The sequence below is a fragment of the Morus notabilis genome, unplaced genomic scaffold (genome assembly GCF_000414095.1).
Source record: "Morus notabilis unplaced genomic scaffold, ASM41409v2 Scaffold241, whole genome shotgun sequence".
Classification (NCBI taxonomy): Eukaryota; Viridiplantae; Streptophyta; class Magnoliopsida; order Rosales; family Moraceae; genus Morus; species Morus notabilis.
In genome coordinates, this window is record NW_010358037.1 from 598064 (window position 1) to 614112 (window position 16049).

Here is a 16049-nt window from a genome sequence, read left to right on the forward strand (position 1 = left end):
CCTCGATTCGTTCTTCTCCGACGAAGATGTTTAGGTGTTGATTTCTCCAGCGAAGGTTCGTCGATTCTTGTCGCGTGATTGTGTGAGTTCTCGCTGTCGTGGGTTCGTCGGTGCTGAAGGTGGTAGACGGTGGTGGTCGTTGGGGTTTCTTAGTCTTTGTGCACACCCGCGTTCTTTCTCCTCCTCCTCTCCCTATTTTGAATATTTGAATTATAAAAGGTTTCAAAATATATTCAAGGCATCAAAAATGAAATAGGACACAATTGTCATTTTAATTCAAGTAAAAACGGACTGGTCCCACTTTCACTGATATGACAATACTAATCGTGAAAGTATATAAAAGTGATCCTAAAATTAATAATAATTTATTGAGGACTGTTATTATTGAAATTATCCCAAAAATAAATTGCATTTGTCGTTCCAAAAAGAAAAGAAAAAAAAGGAATATGTAAATAATGTAATATATATAGGAAATGTCGGTAGTTATAAAATGCCTGACTGATCTGCTCAAGTTATCGTGGCCGTTGGATTGAATTTTAAGTGGTGTAGATGAAAGTTTGTTTCTCAAAAACCTCTCCCTTTCTCAAACCCACGACCGAGCACTCCCAAACCGTGGATTTTCTCTCGACCTCCCTCGACTTTCCTCGAGCTCTGTTGACCTCCTCCGCAGCCACATCGGCGCCGACGAGTTTCGACAGGCGTACGAGGCCGCGTCCCAACAACTCCCACAAGCAAACCCACTTCTATCTCCTCCTCCACCCTGACATTTCCTCTCTCCTCAAACACCACCACTTCCTCTTTCTCCGCCGCCGCTTCCTCGACCGCCTCCACAGGTAGGTATCTTGTTGTAATTTATAATAATAATTCTTATTCTTATTGTTGAGAAAGAAGATTCTTTTTACACGGATTTTTTTTTTCTTTTGGGGATTTTGATTTGATTTTTAAGGGGCTAAGGTTTGCTTATTTTTCTTAACTTCCTCATCTGTGGTTCATGATTTTGAGGGCATTTGTGCGAAAGATTTCTGGGTTCTGTCTTGTGAAGTCGTTGCAAGCACTGTTTTGATCTGATTTCTTCTTCTGGGTAGTGAAAATTTCTGATTTTGCAAGTATTCTTTGTTGGGGAAATTGATGCTGTAATCTAGTTGGGTGTCATGGTTTTTCTAATTATAGTTATTCTCTGAGGACGTTGAGGGCTTCCCACAACTAAAGGAAGTTTTTTGCGATCTGGGCATTTGGAAAAAGGAAAAAAAAATTTAATGTTTCATTCTCAGGGTTCTTCGAAACAAATTTGTAGTCTTCTTGCAGTCACTTGTGGGAAAGTCTCCGAATCCAAACGCAAAAAGGATGTGCCAGAGAATCGGTCGCTGTATCCTTTCCCGGAGTTGATAGGGAGGGGATACGACATCTCAACGGATCTACAGCTCAAGTACTACAAAGGAGGAGACTCCTTTGATTCGCGTTTGATTGAGATTGATGAAGACGATGGCCGCGAAATCGTTTTGCCCGGTGGAATTATAATCTCGAATGTTTCTAAATCCATCAAATGCGATAAAGGCGAGCGAACGCCGTTTAGGTCCGATGTTCTCTCTTTCCAACAGGTATTTCTTCTTCAAGTTTTGTTGTCGTTTATTCTTAATGATGATTTCTTAATCTCTCACCATAACTCATAAGAGATCACTTTCTCCTGCAAATTGGCATGCTTTCTCATGCATATGAACTATGAAGTTGGGAATATGTTACTTGTCGTTTTATTTTCTCCTTTGCCACTCGTATGCATTCTTATGCATGAGAAGTCTTGGCAAAAGTAATATTTGCCCACTAATCTATGTTTGACACTATTTAAAAGCGTACCAAAAAGAGGAAAAATCATGAAGAGATGAAGGAATACATGCCAATTGTAGTAAACTTAGATCGGTGAGATCCACCTGTCATTCAATATTTACCTGCCATGTTCACGTATAATTGTGATCAAATGGAGATGGATGTTTCTTTCTGGGCACTTTAATAACCATTGGTATCAAGAGATTTCATCAAATGTATTGTAAGTTTCTCTATTTCAGTAACTAACTGCATTCTCTCTCACTCCCAGATGTCAGAGCAGTTCAACCAGGAAATTTATTTGACTGGAAAAATTCCTTCGGGCCTCTTCAATGCAATGTTTGATTTCTCAGGTTGTTGGCAGAAAGATGCAGCCAACAATAAGACCCTTGCTTTTGATGGGGTGTTCATCACGCTATACACTGTTGCATTGAAAAGTCTCAGATGGTACTACGTGAGGAAAAGACAAAGAAAGGAGGACAGTTACTTCCAAACAAACAATTGCAGAAACCAGTCTTTCATTGATGATTTCCAACTGAAAAGAAACATGGGCAAGTTTTATGGTCCTGAGATATAGGAGCATCCACGATTCTCTGGGTTATCTGCCAAGAAAAAACAAGACACCCACGATTCTCAATGCATTATTTAAAGAATGTAGCCTCTACCCAGTTAGCATTATACCCCAATAGAAAATGTAAAGACAAAGTTATATAATAAATCTCATTGGTACACTTTTCCTTTATGTGTGAGTGTGTGTGTGTGTTTTTTTTTTTAATGTGTTCATGATCCGTGATGCCTAACTCAATTGATACTATACCTTGTCTGAAGAAACACAGTTAAAGAAGTCAAAAAGAGTGGGTGTGTGTGTGGAAGTGATTAATTAGAAGAAACAAATCAATAACATGAAATATAACAAATCAGCCAATATACATATTAAGGATGAGTCTCTAATCTAGCACATTAATTTTATATGATTGATCCGCTTTAAAATTGTGGCCATCAGATTAAAAAATAGACGATGTAGATGAAAGTTTATTTTTATGCGTCTCTCAAGCGCACTCCCACTCCCACAATCAAACCCATTTCTCTCTTGACCTTCATCGACCACCTTCGCAGCCATCTCGCTGCCGGTGGCTTCCAACAGACGGACGAGGAGACCCACCGCCTCACGACAACACTCGCAACTAAACTTTTTTTGGTTGATTGTGTCACGACTCTGCTGAGTTGACCGTCACTGAAATTAACTTTAACATATACTTTCTGAAACTCTCAAAATTTGAGACTTTTAAAAAAAAAATACTATAGATTAATCCCTGAACTTTGCGTTTTTCTTGAGCAAAACTTTGGATACTAATAATAAAAGGAACGATAATTTTAAAAATTTAATGGTAATTACATATGCTCATCGTGTGATAACTTCAAATTTTACAGAAAAATCATATAAGAAACACAATATTACCTTCAATGCTAGTTTAAACGTTTGAAAATCACAACATTATACTTTTGTAAATAAATAAGACTTATGCTGAATTGTACAGCTTTCGTATGTAAATATACAAGACATATGATGAATTATACAACTTATATATCTTTACATATAAATATACAAAATTAATACTAAATTATACAATTTTCATATGTAAATATACAAGAAATCTTTAAATTGTACATCTCAGGCACTTTTCAGAGACTTTGCCTATATATATATATATATATATATATATATCGATTAATACTGAATTATACAATTTTCGTATGTAAATATACAAGAAATCTTTAAATTGTACATCTCAGGCACTTTTCAGAGACTTTGCATATATATATATATATATATCACCCAATGATACGTGATACTTGATGGTTGTGCCATCCATCTAGAGTCTTTCCCGAACCATAAAAGATATTTTTCAGCTGCGCCTTATCTTCACAGATTCTGATTTTTTATTTTTAGTTTTTAGCGTCATGCACTTTCTACGCCCCTTATCTTCACAGATTCTGATTTTTTATTTTTAGTTTTTAGCGTCATGCACTTTTTACGCCAGAGAGAAATAGAGAAGAGAAAACGTCCATTTCATGCTTATTCAAAACCACACCAATCTCAATGCCTCCATTTCCATCCCTCGATTCCGCCATGGCAATGGCTCCGGTCCTGTCCACAGACACAATCTCCACCTTCTTGGGCTTTCCCCACCCGAAATCGGTGCCGTAAACGCCGAACCTCGGCGATCCCGCCACTCCGACGGCACGTGCCCCTTCCAACAACCCCGAAACCATTCTCGCCAGGATCTCCCTCGCTCCTTCCATGACATCCTTCTCCTCCAGCTCCTTTATCAGCTCGCCGGTCTTCACCGCCGCGGCGGCGAACGCGTCTTCTTCCTTCAAAAGCTCTCTGGCGTCCTCGAAGCTTGCAAGGGCTCCGACGCAGTTCCCGAAGTAGTTCTCCGGAACCGGCGGTTTCAGACGGCTCCGGAGATCGGCCGTGAACCCGAAGACAGTCTTCTTTTTATTTGTTTCCTCATCTTCTTCTATGTCGACCTTTAGAATGCAGACTAACGCGTAGGCGAACGTGACAACAAAGGAGCTCAAATGGGGTTTTGTTGCTCTAATTGTGGGTTCTAGTTTTTCCCAAGTGGATAACACCTTTTGCCGGAGTTTGACTATGTCTGATTTAGTTAACTCAAAAGTACCTCGGACTAAGTTGGATGATAACTCCGAAGTGGGGAAAAACTGGAACAGATTTGGGTCATCTCTAGGATCAGACATCTTGGATAATGCAAGCCAATGGTTCAAATACAGCATGTCGAGCCCATCTGGGTCCATGATGACTGACCGGTCGTAGAAAGGCGTGAGCTCCGGCGATAAATCCTGTTTTTCCGATCTGCAAAAATAAGCCCAAGATTTCATGAACATTGTCGTGGATTTCCCGTCGAGAACGGCGTGGTGACACGTCACGCCGATACAAATTCCTCTATTCGGAAACAGAGTTATTTGCAGGGATATCACCGAAGCCCCTGTTTCGGAAACTTTAAGCTTCGGAACGAGGGGATGAAACGACGCCGGTTTGCGCGCTTGTTTACCGGAGAGGAAGTCAAAGTCTTCATCTTTATTGGCGGCGTTGGATTCGGCGACGGTGAGAGAAACGCCGTCGTTTGGGGTGTAGAGAATGATGGGCTTGGAAGAGTCTATAGGCCAAGTTAGGTTTCCGGCGAGAGGGAGAAAGTGTTGGAGGGTTTGAGAGAGAGAGTTTTTGAGTTTTGGGATTGTTGAGTTTAAGAAAGTTTGTTTTGGTTGTGGGAGAGAGTAGAAGAAGAGACGCTCTACTGGATAGGCTTTGAACCACAAGGTATCGCAGAAAGTTAACGGCAGAGAGAAGTCGGAGAGGGAATTGGATGAATCTGTGGAAGGGTAGACATGTGTGATCTCGAGTGTTTTGGCCATTGCAAAATGAGAGAGAATTGTGGACTTGGTCACGCAGGTATTTGTTTGGTTTAGGTATAGATACCAATGTTGATAAATGTTATGCAATAAATAATACCCTCAAAAGAAAGAAAAAAGGTGGAAATATAGTAATATCTGTTTCCAAAAATAAAAAAAATAAAAAAAAAAATAAAACGTGAGTCAGAGTATGTATATCTCACGGCATTTTGTACGGTCTACATTTCGTCCGACCCATGCCTTTTGGCGACTTATATACGTACTGTCTTACGTCATGAAAGATGAAGTTAGGTCCGTTCACTTCGCTGATTCGAGTTTGTAATTCGAGTTGAGATGTAATTTTATGTAAGAACTTTTTACTATAGCAAAAAAGTTAGATGTGATTGTTTATGAGAGCTTTTTACTGTAACAAAACTCAAATTCTAAACTCGAATTGGTGAAGTGAACGGGACCTTAGTCTTTGACAACCACTCTCTCCCGTGAAACTCTTCCTTTAACTATGATTGATCTGACCATTTTTTTTAGGCAGAAGTTGAAAAGAGATTTGAACAGCAGTCTGAAAAGACTAATGCTGCGCAAAAGAAAAGAATATATTTCAAAAGAAGAAAAAGCACAAAGTGAGTGCAGAAGGACCTGAAATATTGTATCGAAAACTTGAGTTATAATTTTAATTAATAAATTGAACTGGGCCACAATAACTATATGACAGTTGTATCTATTATTAGGATTATTCTTTAGAATCGATGTGAAATTTCCATTAAATTTTATTTTAATATGTTATAGTATTTTATCTCACATAAATTTATTTTTTTATCTTGAACGAGACTTTAAAATATCTTAAGCTTGAGTTTGATTTATTTTGTGGGAGTAATGGTGGTAGTTAACTCCTTATCGTTCCGTAACATTCATGTTAAAAACTAGACGAGATAGATCATGTGTTTACTTAAGTTTGAATAAAATATTGACATATTAAATTGAGGACTTTTAGCACATGATTAAATGACTCATATGATATACAACTACGCATAACGACCCTCTAAAACTATCTTTTAGATATTGTTAGTTGTTACATTCTGTTATACTATGGTTATTTAGTTTTAGCCTAAAGCTTGTATATAAAAGGCTAAGCTTGTATCATTCTTATTATTCAATACAGGAAAATTCATTTTCCATTTTTTGGTTTTCCTCCGTAATATGGTATCAGAGCACGCGAATCTTTGTTGCTCGTTCTCATTTTGATTCTTCTGGATTTCTTTTGATTTCAGCCATTTTCTTGTTCGTGTTCCTTCCGTTCAAGATCTTACTTCATCGATCATGGAGTCTCAAAATTCCGCTTCGACAAATTCATCCACTGGTAAATCCGCCATTGATGATCCTCTCAGCCCTTTCTTCCTTCATCATTCCGACAGTCCAGGTCTTCTTCTTGTCTCGCAACAACTCACCGGTGATAATTACGCCTTTTGGAGCCGTGCGATGACGATTGCCCTATCCGTGAAGAACAACCTCGGATTCATTAATGGATATGTTCCATGACTTGACGGTACGGACTCGAATCTCCTCATTGCTTGGATTCGCAATAATAATATTGTCATATCCTGGATCTTGAATTCTGTTTCAAAAGAAATTTCTGCAAGTATTCTATTTTCGATTCTGCGTTTAAAATTTGGAACGATCTTCAAGATCGCTTCCAACAAAGCAACGGTCCTCGGATTTTTCAATTGCGTTGAGAATTGATTAATCTAGTCCGGAATCAACAATCTGTTAATGTCTATTTTACAAAATTGAAAGCTTTATGGGAGGAGTTGTCTAATTTCAGACCTGCCTGTACTTGTGGCAAGTGTTCTTGTGGAGGAGTTAAAGATTTGGTCAACTTCTTTCAGATGGAGTATGTGATGTCGTTTCTTATAGGTTTGAATGATTCCTTTGCCCATACCAAAGGCTAAATTCTTCTCTTAGATCCTTTTCCACCTATCAATAAAGTTTTTTCTCTTGTGTCTCAAGAAGAACGTCAAAGGAGCATTAATTCAGGGGGAGTTGATTCTGTTAATCAGAATATGGCTTTTGCACTTTGAACTGCTGCTCCTAAGCATCCTCCTTCTGATGTTCAGAACTATGGCAATGGCAGAGGTCAACGAAAATAAAGACCATTTTGCACTCACTGTAATTTCCATGGTCACACTATTGAGAAGTGTTATAAGCTTCATGGCTTTCCACCTGGATATAAACCAAAGCCAAAGTTTACAACTACAAATGTGCATCAAGTTTCTGCTCATCCTGGTTCAGATGCTAACACAGGCCAGAGTAGTGCACAAGTGGATGGGTTTCTCAAAACTTTGAATGGCAACTAGTATCAGCATCTCATGACGATGCTCTCCACTCATCTCATGTCTTCTGTCAAGGCTTCTGATGCACAAGACATTTCTTCAGTTTCATATACAACATGTATATGCTCTTCTGTTTCTATGCATTCTGTTTTGTCTTCTGTGCATTTTTGGATAGTGGATTCAGGTGCTTCCAAGCATATTTGTTCAAATGCCAACTTATTTATCTCTTTGAAGCCCATACAGAATTCATCTGTTACTTTGCATAATAAAACCGTTATTCCTGTTCGATTATCTGGGGATGTTAAATTGAATTCTTTGCTTCTCAAAGATGTTGTGTTTGTCCCTCAATTCCACTTCAATCTGCTTTCTGTCAGTGCACTTACTGCTGATTCATCTCTTACCATTAGCTTCTTTCCTGGTTACTTCGAAATTCAGGATCCCAATAGCCAGAAGATGATTGGCAGGGGTGATCAATTTGCAGACTTATATGTTTTGGATGCCAAGAATTTGACTGCTGGATGTTTGACAGATTCATTGAACATAAGGGATGTTTCAATTTCAGATTCCAGTGTTTTAGCATTTGTTAATAAGGTCTCAGCCACTGTTTGGCATAATAGACTTGGGCATCTTTCTTCTAGCATATTACACTCGTTGAAATCTCAGTTGAAATGCGATTTTTCCAAGTGTAATACCAATGACATTTGTTACATTTGTCCTTTAGCTAAACAAAGACGGTTGCCATTTATCTCTAATAATCGTATGTCTTCATCTCCCTTTGATCTGATTCATTGTGATGTATGGGGTTCTTATCATGTGTCTGCTTGTTTTGGTTATAGATATTTTTTGACTATTGTGGATGATTGCACTAGATTTACCTGGGGTTTTATGATGAGACAAAAATCTGATGTTGCAACAGCTATTCCCAAGTTTTTTACTATGATTGACACTCAGTTTCGTAGTAAAATCAAGAGTTTCCTGTCTGATAATGCAAAGGAGTTGGATTTCAATGCATTTTTCAGTAGTCAAGGGGTTTTACATCAATATTCTTATGTTGATACACCACAACAGAACTCAGTAGTTGAAAGAAAACATCAGCACCTTTTGAATGTTGCTCGTGCCCTGTTTTTTCAATCTCGAGTTCCAGTAAATTTTTGGAGTGAATGTGTTCTTACTGCCACTTACTTAATTAACAGAACCCATTCCCCACTTCTTGGACATAAATCTCCTTATGAGCTGTTGTATAAGGATGCTGTTGAATACTGATCTCTCAGAATTTTTGGTTGTCTTGCGTTTGCATCCACTCTATCTGCTTATCGTACTAAGTTTGATCCTTGAGCTCGTACTTGTGTTTTTGTTGGATACCCATCTGGTGTAAAGGGGTACAAGCTCTATGATATTCAAACCAAGCAGTTCTTTGTTTCCAGAGATGTTATTTTTCATGAATCCACTTTTCCTTTTCATTCCGTGACTTATGCTAATCAGGTGGTAGATCCGTTTCCTGAACTAGTTCTACCTTCTCCAGCCCCTGATTTTCCAGCTTCTACATCCTTGTCTCCTAGCTTCTCCCAATCTTCCACTCCTGATTGTAACCCCACACCGTCTGTTAAGAGATCTTCCCGGGTCACTAGAGTCCATCTTATCTACAAGAGTATCACTGCAACCTTTTCCATTCTCAACCACAAGTCCTTGGTTCCACTGCCTTATACCCCTTGTCCAATCATATTTCATATGAGTCTCTTTCTTCCTCACATAAAACCTTTGTCATGAGTGTTTCTTCCCACGTGGAACCTCAGTTTTATCATCAGGCTGTTCCCTTCCAGCACTGGCGCGAGGCTATGCAACTTGAGCTTGTTGCCATGGAATCCAATCAAACCTGGTCAGTTGTCTCTCTTCCACCTGGTAAGCATTCTATTGGCTGTAAATGGGTGTATAAGATCAAATACAGGTCGGATGGCTCTATCGAGTGCTATAAAGCGCGTCTAGTTGCTAAAGGCTATAATCAGCAAGAGGGTGTTGATTTCATTGACACTTTTTTGCCAGTTGCAAAACTTGTTACTGTCAAGCTCCTTTTAGCTTTGGCTTCTAGCCAAAAATGGCATTTAGCTCAGTTGGATGTCAACAATGCGTTTTTGAATGGCGATTTATTCGAAGAGGTATACATGGACCGTCCCCTCGGTTATGTTAAAAAGGGGGTGCATTTGAATTCTGTTGGCAGGTGGGTTTGCAGGCTGCACAAGTCCATATATGGCCTTAAACAGGCCTCACGTCAATGGTACTCCAAGTTTTCTCTTGCCTTGATTAATTTTGGTTTTACTCAATCTAAGTCTGATTATTCTCTTTTCACCAAAGGCTCAGGTACAACCTTTGTTGCCTTACTAGTGTACGTGGATGACATAGTCATTACAAGTCCTTCACTTGATGCCGTTCAACAGTTGAAGCTTTTTCTACACACGCAGTTCAAGTTGAAATACCTTGGAAGTTTGAAGTATTTCCTTGGTCTTAAGATTGCTCGTTCCTCCTCTGGAATTGTCTTATCTCAGCGACATTACACATTGCAACTTCTTGAAGACACTGGGTTTTTGGCTTCCAAACCAGTCTCAGTTCCTATGGATCCTAAACTTCACCTTAATGCTGCAGAGGGTGATCTTCTTCCCGAAGCTTCTCAGTACAGACGTTTTATAGGCCGGCTGCTTTACCTCACCTTATCTAGACCAGACATCACCTATGCGGTTCATAAGCTCAGTCAGTTTTTGGCTGCTCCTCGTCTGCCTCACCTACAGGCAGTTCATTACCTTCTTAGATACCTAAAATCCAGGCCTGGGCAAGGTTTATTTTTTAACTCCACTTCCTCTTTGCAGCTTCGAGCTTTCTCTGATGCTGACTGGGTAGCATGTTCAGATTCTAGGAAGTCCATTACTGGGTTTTGTGTTTTCCTTGGTGAGTCCTTAATATCTTGGAAAGCTAAGAAGCAATCCATAGTATCTCGCTCTTCTACTGAAGCGGAGTACCGAGCGTTGGCTACAGCTACTAGTGAGTTAGTATGGATTCAACAATTATTAAGAGACTTTGGTGTTCCTATTTCCCCTCCAACGCTTCTATTTTGTGATAGTCAAGTTACCATACATATTACTTCGAATCCCATTTTTCATGAACAGACGAAGCATATCGAGATAGATTGTCATTTTGTTCGTGACAAAGTTGTTGCTGGATTTGTCAAGCTTATGCCTATTCGGTCTCAACATCAATTGGCTGATATGTTTACCAGGGCTTTGCCAGCCAGTTCTTTGTTTTCTTTGTTGTCCAAGATGGCTATAAAAGACATTTATATTCCATCTTAAGGGGGAGTTTTAGATATTGTTAGTTGTTACATTCTGTTATACTATGGTTATTTAGTTTTAGCCTAAGGCTTGTATATAAAAGGCTAAGCTTGTATCATTCTTATTATTCAATACAGGAAAATTCATTTTCCATTTTCTGATTTTCCTCCGTAATACTATCAGCTAAAAATTTTACCAGCTTTAAAGCAAAATTAATTATAATATATAAAATATACTGCATAATGGAAAAATAATAGCTATATATTACATAAATAATCTTTGAACAAAAAATTTTTAGGATTACAAATTTCAAATCTTAATATTTCTAAACTCGTCCCATTCTTGCTCAAACAACTGGAACTTCAATTATGGAGCTTACACATGCACCACAAGAACTAAATAAGCTACAACTCAGTAAGTAAACCATAAATTAATTTCCACTTTCAAAATATTTTTTTTAGCATTTAGGACCCTCTTGTATAACATTACACTTGTGTTATTAAAACCTCTTTTATGTGGCCTTATCTTGTAATCTCTTAATTCTTAAGGATTCGACCTTATCATATCCCTCTTGGCTCATAATAAACTAAAGGTTTCACATTATAGCTAGAAAATACTGTTAAAATATCATGAAAACATGCCAACAATAACACATATGAACTGAAATCTTTTATTGAAAACATACTACTGTTCAAGTGATGCAGTGGTAGAAATATTTACCTGCTTAAAATGGTAAATATAATTTTATCTCTATATTTTCCTTTCATTTTTTTCCTTTTTTTTTTTTTCACGACAACATACACACGAATCTACATTGCTTTAAAATGAACATCTAAAGGATATAGCATCAGTTAAAGAATCAACGTCAACTCCAACGACATTGTAAGTTGCCACATTTCATGTCCGTTAAAAAGCGACGTGAAAACTTACAACGTCTGTCAAACGTGACGTAGTTTGTTTTTGACATCGGTTATTTTATAACCGACGTAGAATGTTATAAAAATAAAAGGTGGTTTTATTTGCACACCCCTTTTTACTCTACACGCTCCCCTTCATATTAAAATTTCTAATGACAGAAAGGCACTTACATAAAATGACAAAAAAAAGACAATTATGATAGACTTAATTACATAATTAAATTTTATAATAAAAAGGGAATTAATTATATAGTTTTTTTTTCTTTCAACATACCGACATTATTATATTTTAAATTATAAATTATTGCTATTTTGAAACTATAGTAGAGCCCTAATTTTTATCTTTTAATGATTATTAAAAAAATTGGATGAGAATTAAGTTTAATTTCTTTGCAATTTGTATTACGATTTTTGTTTTTTTTTTTTCTTTTTATGTTTATGTTTTTTTAAGATCATTTTGTCTTTTTAATGGCTAATCATTTATTATTATATTTTTTAAAAGTGGATTTTTTCTTAAAGTGTCTGATAAGACCACACAACAAATTCAAGTAAGAAAAATATGCTAGGTAGCTGATATGAATGAGTGAACTCTGTAATTAGACTGGGATTGCAAGAAAACTGAGAAATACAAGAAAACTGAGAAAAACTCAGCATTCCTATTAACCGCCTGTGGGGCTGTTCTTCTGAGTGGCCGTTGCACCGTTGTCTCATGTTCCCGCAGCAATCTTTCCATGAAATCGCTTCCTCACATACGTGAAACGCAGGGGAGGCTTATCAGTGTTGTTCTCGGCTTTCTTATGCTCTTTTGAATTCTTTTTTTTATTATTATTTTGTCTTTTTTATCAATACCTCAATTGATATAATAATTATCTCATGTTTATGTTCTTTATTGTTAAAAAATATTATTATAATTATGTATGAATAAGAGCTTCATTCCGAAAACTTAAAAAATTATAGAGATAAAAAATAATAAATTAAAATAAAATGGTGGGTGTGAAAAGAAAATTTAAATGATCAAGAATTAATAATGTTATGAAAATAGTTAAGGATAGTCTTGAAATAATAGGAGTGTGTAAAAAATAAATTTAATCTTTTCAAAATTATAGGGGGTGTGTATTTAGAAGGAGGGTGTGGAGAGTAAAAAAGAGGGTGTGATAGAACCACTTAAAAAAAAAAAAAAATGAAAACTTAACACCCTGTGGCAGATTTATCTAATTCATAATTTCCAGAAACGTGTATGAGTCTAAAATTTTAGATACAAAACCGTACCAGAAAAAAAAAAAAGAAAACATAACCAAATCAAAATAGATAAATGAAAAAAAAAAAGTAAAAATAGTCTTCCCAGATATCCACCGTTGTTGTCTCTAGATAGCCACTTATGTACGCATTGCATATTGTCCTGGCACGAAAGAGGAAAATGTAATCACTATGATTGGTATGAGCATAATTATTGAAAAATGCATAACGACAACATGACCTGCAATCTATTAGTGAGTGATGCTACCATGTAGCACTATTGATTTTTAAGATTATTCTTGTAAATGGTTTTGAAATTTTCACCGAATCTTATTTTGACCTCTTATTTAAAGAACAATATTATAGTGTACCAATGATGTTGAGCATCACTTGCTAATAAAATGCGGATCCAATTGTATGAGATTCTTATATAAAGCCCATCTTCTATTAGTAGCAGTGCTTCTATGGATTTTTCTTATTTAAAATATCTTAAGATTAAAATTGATATATATTGTTTGGTAAAGTTGGTCCTTTCAAAGGCATAATCAAAATGTAATTTCACAACCGATTCCCCTGCAAAGTGTAAAACTCGAATCCCTCACTTGAAGTTCAAAAAAAAAAGTCGATCTTTTAAAATGTTTGGGGTGTTTTAAAAATTTGCCTCTGAACTTGTAGACTTTAACAACTTGGCTCTTAAACTTTTAATTTTGATAATTTACCCTCCTAACTTGAAAACTGTTGCAATGTCCTAAACTCCTCATTTTATCATTTGTTCTCTAACTTTTTGTCACATTTTAAGAGATTAAGAGTTGGGTAATTTAGAAATTTATGTCATGATTAGAATATTATGGATATTGAAAATTTTTCGTCAAATTTATTTTTTTGTCACCAATTTAATTACGCGATCATCATTGAAATAGGGCACTATCAAAATCATTATCTGCAAGCACATACATTTTCAAAAAAAAAAAAAATGCAAAACATAATTAAAAAAAGGGCAATTACGCGCAACATTCAATCAATTAATTGTGTTCAAACAGAAAAGGCTAAAAGGACAGCCAACCTCATTTTCTTTATTTCTTATAGTTATATAATTACTTCTTCCATGTATAAGCCGATCAGGAATATGCTTCCATGTACATGCACATCGAGTTGGCATATATTAAGCTAGAAATATAGCCAAACATTTATTGTACAAGAACCTTAGGATCAGTGGTAGATTTAAGTACAGTTTAATGGGAGTTACCGTCCTCACTCAAAATTTTTTTTTTAAAATATTATTTTTAAAATTTTTAAAATTTTACACTTAAACTCCCACTGAAATAATATATGTCCCCACTAATATAAATAAATTTTCTTATATTTTCTCATTAAGATAATTTGTTAAAAAAAATTTAATATACGCGCTTATAGAAATAAAATGCTGACTCATCACACTTGGTGTGTTCAATATGTGAGTCTAATTATTGTTTCAATAATTATCGCTTTATGCATAGACAACACGCTATTTATTCTTATAAATTTCTTATTCATCATAATGTTGAAAGTGGACGTAACTCTCACATTAAAGTGAACTATTGTAAATTTTGTGTGTTCCTATTTGTTTAATTTCTTTTTGCGATTTTATTACTTTCGGTAAAATTAGGGCATCTAATTCATAATAAAAGGGTTAGACTCCAATCTGGCAAGGGAGTACTTCACCATTATTATTCATGATATATTAATACGAAAAAGAGAAGCAAAGATATCAATTTCATGCTTCTTTAAAACCAAACCAACATCAATACCTCCATTTTCATCTCTATACTCCACCAAAGAAATTGCCTTTCTATGTATAGACGCGATTTCAATCTTCTTAGGCCTTCCAAAACAGAAATCTATCCCATAAACTCCAAACTTTGGCGACCAAGTTATCGAAATCACTTGTGCTCCTGGTTCCAGCGAACCCCATTTCGAAAGCCTGTCCTTTGCTCCTTCAAGAACTCCCTTCTCTAAACCTTTTACCAAACAACTTATCTTCCCGGCAACAATGGCCAAACCGTCTTCTTCAAAGCAGTCTCTCACCTGCACATAACCCAAATGAGAACCAACACAGTTACCGAAATAGTTCAACGGTACCGGTGGATCCAAACGAGTTCGGTAGTCTACGCCGACGACGAAGTAAACCTTGTTTCTACGATCCTCTTCCGAGGAGGTTGCTCTAACCATGCACGTTAAAACATGAGCACTCGTAACAACAAACGAGCTCAGTTTTTGAAGTGTTGAGGTTTTGTTGATTCTGGATACCCGTTTCTTGAGGTTTTCTATGTCGCCACGTGTCAGCTGGAAATTACCTCGTACCAAGTCAGATTGTACATGTGTTTCTGACCAATGTTCAAACACTTTCTGTTTGGATTTAGTTTTCTCCAACCATCGGTTTAAGTACACCATGTCGAGCCCAATGTCGTCCTTGACAACATTTCTGTCGTAGAAAGGCATTAACTCGGGTGATAATGGCGGGTTTTCTCTACAAACGTAAGCCCATGATTTCATGAACATGGTCGTAGATTTCCCGTCAAGAAAGGCATGGTGGGCGGTGATTCCGACGCAAATCCCGCTGTTGGGAAACATTGTGATTTGCAGTGCCATAACAGAAGCCGAAGTCTCGGTCACGTGCAGTTTGGGAACAAGAGGACTAGACGCCGACGCTTCACGGACATTGTCGCCGGAAACGTGGCCGAAATGCTCAACGGTGGACTCGGCCACGGTGAGCGAAATGGCGTCCCCAGGGTTGTAAAGAACATTGGGTTTCGGGGAACTTGGAGGCCAAGTTAGGGTTCCGGCGAGAGGAAGGTAGTATTGGAGGGTGAGAGAGAGCGAGTGTTTTAGCTTGGAGAGTGTGGAAGCCATGAAAGATGGGTCTGAATTAGTGAGATTATAAAAGAAGAGGCATTGAACTGGTGGGAATTTGAAGCAAAATGTGTCAAGGAATGTGAGAGGGAGAGAGAACTCGGTGAATGCCG

General features: G+C 37.1%; 3 protein-coding genes across 3 annotated transcripts; 1 reads left to right on the top strand and 2 right to left on the bottom strand.

Moving 5' to 3' along the window:
- Positions 1–1256: 1256 nt before the first annotated feature.
- LOC21411417 (MACPF domain-containing protein At4g24290) lies at positions 1257–2559 on the top strand. Its single transcript, XM_024177356.1, has 2 exons — positions 1257–1598; positions 2090–2559. Exons 1-2 carry the CDS (start codon positions 1257–1259, stop codon positions 2393–2395), a joined length of 648 nt encoding a protein of 215 aa, XP_024033124.1. The 3' UTR covers positions 2396–2559.
- A 1016-nt stretch (positions 2560–3575) lies between these two features.
- Positions 3576–5312, bottom strand: LOC21403900 (phenolic glucoside malonyltransferase 1). The gene has a single exon (XM_010091338.2). It carries the CDS (start codon positions 5254–5256, stop codon positions 3841–3843), a length of 1416 nt encoding a protein of 471 aa, XP_010089640.1. The 5' UTR covers positions 5257–5312; the 3' UTR covers positions 3576–3840.
- A 9445-nt stretch (positions 5313–14757) lies between these two features.
- Positions 14758–15936, bottom strand: LOC21403901 (phenolic glucoside malonyltransferase 1). Its single transcript, XM_010091339.1, has one exon. It carries the CDS (start codon positions 15934–15936, stop codon positions 14758–14760), a length of 1179 nt encoding a protein of 392 aa, XP_010089641.1.
- Positions 15937–16049: the final 113 nt, after the last annotated feature.

Excerpts from the sequence above, each read along its gene's own strand:
- LOC21403900 (XM_010091338.2), bottom strand. The coding sequence starts at position 5,256 with ATGGCCAAAACACTCGAGATCACACATGTCTACCCTTCCACAGATTCA.
- LOC21403901 (XM_010091339.1), bottom strand. The coding sequence starts at position 15,936 with ATGGCTTCCACACTCTCCAAGCTAAAACACTCGCTCTCTCTCACCCTC.
- LOC21411417 (XM_024177356.1), top strand. The coding sequence starts at position 1,257 with ATGTTTCATTCTCAGGGTTCTTCGAAACAAATTTGTAGTCTTCTTGCA. Across the intron at positions 1,599-2,089 it reads ATGTTCTCTCTTTCCAACAG|ATGTCAGAGCAGTTCAACCA; the intron begins GTATTTCTTCTT and ends TCTCACTCCCAG.